The sequence below is a fragment of the Ornithodoros turicata genome, chromosome 1, assembly GCF_037126465.1.
Source record: "Ornithodoros turicata isolate Travis chromosome 1, ASM3712646v1, whole genome shotgun sequence".
Lineage (NCBI taxonomy): Eukaryota > Metazoa > Arthropoda > Arachnida > Ixodida > Argasidae > Ornithodoros > Ornithodoros turicata.
The window spans coordinates 230,258,422-230,266,210 of record NC_088201.1 but is presented as its reverse complement, the minus strand read 5'-3'; the positions used below and the strand labels follow the sequence as shown (position 1 = coordinate 230,266,210).

At 50.0% G+C, this 7,789-nt stretch overlaps 1 protein-coding gene across 1 annotated transcript; it reads right to left on the bottom strand.

Moving 5' to 3' along the window:
- Nucleotides 1-2,030: 2,030 nt before the first annotated feature.
- On the bottom strand, nt 2,031-7,385 carry LOC135395914 (uncharacterized). Its single transcript, XM_064627003.1, has one exon. It carries the CDS (start codon nt 7,383-7,385, stop codon nt 2,031-2,033), a length of 5,355 nt encoding a protein of 1,784 aa, XP_064483073.1.
- Nucleotides 7,386-7,789: the final 404 nt, after the last annotated feature.

Genomic DNA, 7,789 nt, shown 5'->3' with positions numbered 1-7,789 from the left:
ACAATTTGATCGTGCACTGCCAGCCAAGGACAGCTGTTTCGCTCTACTTGAAGCTCATCAGCCTGGCGTAGGGAAGTGACACGATCTTGGGTCGGCACAACAGTGCGTCTCGGCGAGACGTCAATTTTCCATGGTGAGGACGCCACCTGTGGAGGCCGCAGTGCAAGCCAGTAAGTACATATGAAAAGTAAAAAAATAGCCGAAGCTCTGTAGCTGCACGTTGAGCATGTGTTTACAATTTGATCGTGTACTGCCAGCCAAGGACAGCTGTTTCGCTCTACTTGGAGCTCGTCAGCCTGGCGTAGGGAAGTGACACGATCTTGGGTCGGCACAACAGTGCGTGCCGGCGAGACGTCAATGTTCCACGGTGAGGACGCCACCTGTGGAGGCCGCAGTGCAAGCCAGCAAGTACATATAGAAAGTAAAACATAGCCGAAGCTCTGTAGCTGCACGTTGAGCATGTGTTTACAATTTGATGGTGCACTCCCAGTCAAGGAGAGCTGTTTCGCTCTACTTGGAGCGCTCTCCTTGGATATATATAGATACTCATTGAACGATGCGACAGCACCAGGGGACACGTGTTTCGCCGTGTTTGCGGCTCGTCGGCCCTGGGTAGCTGCGCATCGTTCGGGATTGGCAAACCAGGGGTCACTCAGCGAGCGATGTACACCTGGGAGGGTGACTGAGCACTCCTCAATGCCACAGTGCAAGCCAGTGAATTATAAAGAGGGGGAAAGCCATTAAAAAAATAAGTAAATGATGTTAGACGTGTTTGAAATTCAAACTTACAGATTAAAATGGCTTCTATGGCTGCACGTAGAGAAACAGATACTCATTGAACAATGCGACAGCACCAGGGGACACGTGTTTCGCCGTGTTTGCGGCTCGTCGGCCCTCGGTAGCTGCGCATCGTTCGGGATTGGCAAACCAGGGGTCACTCAGCGAGCGATATACACCTGGGAGGGTGACTGAGCACTCCTCAATGCCACAGTGCAAGCCAGTGAATTATAAAGAGGGGGGAAAGCCATTAAAAAAATAAGTAAATGATGTTAGACGTGTTTGAAATTCAAACTTACAGATTAAAATGGCTTCTATGGCTGCACGTAGAGAAACAGAGACTCATTGAACGATACGACAGCACCAGGGGACACGTGTTTCGCCGTGTTTGCGGCTCGTCGGCCCTGGGTAGCTGCGCATCGTTCGGGATTGGCAAACCAGGGGTCTCTCAGCGAGCGATATACACCTGGGAGGGTCACTGAGCACTCCTCAATGCCACAGTGCAAGCCAGTGAATTATAAAGAGGGGGGAAAGCCATTAAAAAATAAGTAAATGATGTTAGACGTGTTTGAAATTCAAACTTACAGATTAAAATGGCTTCTATGGCTGCACGTAGAGAAACAGATACTCATTGAACGATGCGACACCACCAGGGGACACGTGTTTCGCCGTGTTTGCGGAATTTCAAACACGTCTAACATCATTTACTTATTTTTTTAATGGCTTTCCCCCCTCTTTATATATATATATATATATATATATATATACAAAGGGTAAATAGCCGAAGCTCTGTAGCTGCACGTTGAGCATATGTTTACAATTTGATCGTGCACTCCCAGCTAAGGACAGCTGTTTCGTTCTACTTGGCGCTCGTCACCCTGGCGTAGGGAAGTGACACGATCTTGGGTCGGCACAACAGTGCGTCTCGGCGAGACGTCAATGTTCCACGGTGAGGACGCCACCTGTGGAGGCTGTTGTGGAATATCCACTCCGAGAATGAAGGAACTGTACTTGCCACTTCAAATACGTTTAATTTCAGCGACCAGCTTCAACCATGTCCGAGTATACAGAGGTACAGCAAAAAACGTGTCCGCTCCTAACACGAGCGCAAGGTGGAAAAAAAATATATAGAAAAGTCCCCCAAAAGGCTCACACACACGCGCTTCTTACACGCGCTCTCAGTTGCTTCGTAGTCGTCTTACGATGCACACAAAGAAAGCTGCAACATCCTCCCCCGCGCAAAATAGAGTTAGTCAATGTCTAGTCATTTCTAACGGGTACAATAGCTGCACAGGCCGTCGAGTTATAGTCCCATTGGGTAGCCTCACTGTACAAGAGCGTACATTGCCATCTCGACCGGGATGAACTTCGTTGACTCTAGCGAGCTTCCAGATATGTCGAGGTGTCTTATGGTCGTGAAGAAGAACCACGTCCCCTTCCGAAAGCTTTGGGAAGCACTCCGTTGCGTTTGTTTGATGAGCTGACCTGAGCTCGAGGAGATACTCCTGCTTCCATCTTCTCCAAAACATGTCTGCAATTTTCTGTTTGTGTCGCCATCTTCGGATGCTTGACTGGGCTGTCGAGGATTGAACTTCATGCGAAGGTTTCTCGGGTAGTGCTGTTAAGGTCCTGCCTATTAGTAGATGAGCTGGAGTCAGCGCGGCGGGTTCGTCGGGAGTGGAATGAAGAAAGGTGAGAGGTCTGGAGTTAACAACTGCCTCTACTTCATGAAGAAGAGTTTCCATCTCTTCGAATGTGAGGCACTGTCTTCCCAGAATTCGCCGCAAGCAGCTCTTGACCGTCCGTATCAGTCGTTCCCACATTCCGCCCCACCATGCAGCCCGTTCTACGATGAACCTCCAGTTAATACGTCTTGCAGACATAAAGTCTTGTGATTCGGTGCTACGCATTATCCTCCACAAGTCTTGAATGTCCCTCGACGCCTTCTTGAAAGCAAGGGCATTGTCGCTGTATATGATAGAAGGAGTTCCCCTTCTTGATATAAATCGTCGGAACGCCATGAGGAACGCTTTCGCCGTTGTATCGGTCACTAACTCGAGATGAATCGATCTCGTCGTGGCACATGTGAAGAGGAGGATATATGACTTAGAGGAGGATTCGTAACCTTTACTAGCTTTGATGTACAACGGTCCCGCAAAGTCGACACCTGTGGTCTCAAAGGGGTGAGTCGGGTTTGTCCGAACGTCTGGCAAAGGCGCAGTTGGCGCTGTGATTCGAGTAGCACGAAACCTTACGCACACCGTGCAGTCGTGTATGATCGACTTCACAATCTGCCTGGCCTGGACTATCCACCACTTCTCTCGCAAGGTCGACAATGTCAGTTGTACCCCTCCATGTAGCGTTAGTTCATGTGCATTCCGAACAATCAGCTTGGATAGCGTGTGCTTCTTTGGTAGCAGAATGGGATGCTTGATATCTTCAGTGTTGTCCGAGCACTGTAGTCTGCCCGTAAGCCGCATCACTCTATTTTCATCGAGAAACGGATTCAGCCTCAGAAGCTTGGATGATTTGGCAATTTGCTCGTTGCGACTGAGTGCGAACATCTCTTCGGGGTAGACTTCACGTTGCACATGTCTCACCCATAACATCTCGGACTCCGCCACTTCAGATGCCGTAAGCGCCGCTATGTTTTTTACATTAGTGCGGCAATTCCACACAAATCTTCGTATCCATGCGGTAACCCGCACAACGCGGTTGTAACTGCTGTACTTAGAAAGCTCGAATAGAGGAGAAGGCCCCTTTAAATCACCTGCAATCACTAGTGCGGCTCTCAGCTTTTCTTCCTCGACGCTCTCTAAGTCCGCATCTTCTTCACCGCAAGGCTTTGGCCAAACTGTGCGTGGATGGGCAAGCCACCCGGGTCCTTCAAACCACTGTGTGTTCTGACTTAATGACCTGACGGTGAGTCCCCTTGTTAAGGCGTCCGCTGGGTTATCGCAGCCTGGGCAATGCCTCCACTGCTGCTGACGGCTATTCGCCTGGATCTCTGCCACTCTGTTCCTCACGAAGGGTTTCCACCTCGTTGAGTCACCTCGGATCCAGCTTAGCGTAATGGTGGAGTCGGTCCAGAATGTCGTCTCAAGGTTCGACAAAGAGAGCGCTTGACTCAGGAACTTGGCTATTCGCACTCCTATCAGGGCCCCCATTAGTTCCAGCCTGGGCAAAGTGATCTTCTGGAGTGGTGCCACTCGTGACTTTGAAAACAGCAGGGATACCTTTGTTTCTCCAATCTCACTCGTGCTCCGTAGGAGGGCGCATGCTCCATATGCCTGCGGACTAGCATCCGTGAAGATGTGCATTTCATAAGTGTACAAAGACCCTTCGGTTGGAAGCACACATCTTTCCACTGAGATCATATGTAGGTCGGGCAGCTCCTTAAGCCAGAGGTTCCATGTCTTCGATATCTCCTCTGGAAGTTTGGAGTCCCAATCTATCTTCGCCTTCCAGAGTTCTTGGAAAAGCATCTTCACTCGAATGGTATACGGTGACAGGTACCCCAGAGGATCGAACAGTCTGGCGGAAGCCTGCAGTATGGACCTCTTGCTGTCTTTCATGTCGGCAATGACATCCAGCAGGTGCTGTGCTGAGAAGCTCAGTCTGTCACTAGATCGGTCCCACATCACCCCAAGTACCTTAGTGTGTGCAGTGTCGACGAATGATTTTTCTTCGCTAGCTCCGCCGGTGTCGGACTGCAGGAACGTAGTCTGTAGCTCAGCAGAGTTAGACGCCCATTTGCTTAGTTTCATTCCTGCCCTCTGAAAGATGTCTTCAGCCTTTTGGACCAGATGTTTCCCTTTCAAAACGTTGGCTACGCCCACAAGCAGATCGTCGACATAGAAAGAATTTATTAGTGCCTGGGCCAGATCTTTGTCCGACCCCTCTACTGATCTCAGGTGATGCTGTAGAGTTGCAGTCAGCAGGAAAGGACTCGCCGATGTCCCGAAAGGCACCCTCGTCATTCTCCAACACTCCACTTCAGGCTGTGGATCGTCCAATGTTGGAGCATGGTTAAACCACAAGAAACGGAGAGCATCTCTGTCTTTCTCTCGAATGCCGATTTGCAGAAATGCCTTTCGGATATCCGCTGTGATTGCTATTCTGTGTAGTCTGAAACGCAACAGGACAGGCACCAAATCGGCTCCCAACTTAGGCCCCTTCTCCAAGTGGTCATTCAGCGACGTAGCTCCAGATGCGTGTGATGAGGCGTCAAACACCACACGTATCTTCGTTGTCGTGGATTCGCTACGTACTACTGCCCTGTGAGGCATGTAGTAATGCAAACCAGTCAGGGCTGTGTCTTCGTTGGCCTTCTCGGCGTGCCCATTTTCAAGGTAGCTCCTTATAACCTCGTCATACTTCGTCAAGCAGTCATTTTGGAGTAACCGTCTCGTAAGTCCTCGCAGTCGCCGGTTGGCTTCCTCGAAGTTGTCTTCCAATTCTTCTGTACGAGGCTTCCAGGGTAGGGCCACCTCGTACCGGCCGTCCACATAACGAATGTTTCTTTGAAATTCTTCAAGCACCGCTGTGTCATGCTCGTTGTTGTTTGTCGTTACGTCTGCGATTCCAATACTTTCTAACTTCCAGAACTTCTCCAGCACATCATCTGGATCCACACAAACTCCTGTTCTTAAGACGCATATCGTCGTGGCTGCTGAAGTTTCAGCATAGCCATGTGTGACCTGTGAAGGCCCTTGAAACGTCCACCCGAACACTGTTCCAATTGCTACCAACTTGTCATCGTCTGCATGCCTCTTCACTTCTCCTGTCAAAAGCTGCCACATTTCGTCACTGCCTATTAGCAGTCCAATGCCAGCTTCACACTGAACATTGGGGAACAAGGAGTCGTCGGCTATCTGGTGTCCTTGTCGACGAAGCCTTTCGACGAACCCCTGATTAGCTGGAATTTCCGCAAGATCCTTGCAAATGAACGGAATAGTGGTTGCGCGTATGACATAGTCCACAGGACGATACTGACTCCGCAGGTGAAGTTCAACCACCTTCCCTAAGTGGGACTTGTTAGCGGTAGACGAACTGGCAAAAGTGTTCAACCGCAACTTGCTCTCACCTACAACTTTCAGTTTCAGCTTCTGCGCAATGTCGTCACGGATGAAGGTCAGCTGACTACCTCCATCGATGATGCCACGAAGTTGGGTACACGCGGTGTCAGATGACGCCCATAGTCTGAAGGTCTGCAAAAGAACCTCGGCACGTCCCCGTTGGTCCCTGTGCTGGGTGGTGGTCATTATGTTGGTCACGGTGTCGTTGCTACTTGTCGGACCTGGTCTCTTTGAGGGATCGCAGACGACGGAAGCGTGTCTGTTTCCACAATGTTTACAGACAACGTTAACACGACAGTCCTTGGACCGGTGACCTCTTTTCGTACACCGAAAGCAGCGCATATCCTTTGACAGTTTTTTAATCTTTTCGGCGATCGATAGTCCTGCATTGCAGTCCAGTGTGCTGTGGCCAGTTGATGCACAGAACACGCACTTTGGAGTTCCTTCAACGCATGCTTGGAGAACCGCTCCGGTAGGAATAAGTTTGTTTCTTGCCCCGTTAGTATGTTGGGCCCCTGAAGCCTTCTGACTGTATTGCAGTCCAGACCGTTCTAGGCTATCTAATTCCGCTCTGATGAAGTCGAGGACCTTCGACAACTCATCTGTAGTCTCTACGCCGCAGTCATCTTGAGCAACTGGCCTGGTAGACCTATCCCTGTGCTCTGCGGTCCCGTCGTCGCTGGGGGTCCTCTTGTGTCGATGCATTCGGTGGTACTCAACCACCATCTCTGTAGGGATAGCTGAGAAAAGGATATCGACCATCATCGACGAGTAACTACTTGTTGACACTCCCAGCGCCTTGAGACCTCGCATGTTGGCTTGTAAATGGTCATACAAAGACCGTAGTCCATGTACGTCTCTCTGTGATTTCACAGCTGGTAAATCCCGTAGCCTCGCGAGATACTCCCGTTGTATAAGAGAGGTGTCTCCGAAACGCTGCGATAGTATCTCAATCGCGTCGTCGTAGGAAGACTCTGTTGATTGCAGTCCACGAAGGGAATCAGCTGCTCGTCCTTTCAACGACGTGTTTAGGTACTGGAACTTCTCTGTCTTATTCAGCCGCTGGTTTTCATGTACTGCCGTCTTGAACTGTTCCCAAAATGGTCGCCATTCTGTGAGCTCACCGGCGAAGGTCATCAACTGCAACTTAGGTAGCTTGATCCCCGCTTGGACTTGTTGGTTGATCTGTGGCATACGAGGCGACACTGGCTCCGACTGAGGAGAAGCCATGTGCCGTTCCAAAAGCTGAAAATCAGCCAGCCGTGTCCGTAGTTCCGCAGTCGCATTAGCAGTTTGCTCTTCATATCGGAATACTGCTTCGTACTCCGCGGGTAAATCCTCATCCTTTATGAAGGGCTCGATTTCTGCGTTCACCGCTTGTAGTTCCTTGTAACTTTCTTCTATGCGAGCTAGAAGTCCATTCAAAACGGTCTTACTGACACCGACGTCCTGCCGAAGATCCGTGACCTCGTTCACGAGTCGAGTAATTTGTGCACGCCGTGCTGCTCTTTTAGGCTTAAGCCGGTCCATGATCAGTCTTCGAAACGTTCAATATCTTGTACAGCCAGGCCAGTTCCCGGGTTTCGGCACCAGAAATATGTTGTGGAATATCCACTCCGAGAATGAAGGAACTGTACTTGCCACTTCAAATACGTTTAATTTCAGCGACCAGCTTCAACCATGTCCGAGTATACAGAGGTACAGCAAAAAACGTGTCCGCTCCTAACACGAGCGCAAGGTGGAAAAAAAATATATAGAAAAGTCCCCCAAAAGGCTCACACACACGCGCTTCTTACACGCGCTCTCAGTTGCTTCGTAGTCGTCTTACGATGCACACAAAGAAAGCTGCAACAGAGGCCGCAGTGCAAGCCAGCAAGTACATATACAAAGGGTAAATAGCCGAAGCTCTGTAGCTGCACGTTGAGCATGTGTTT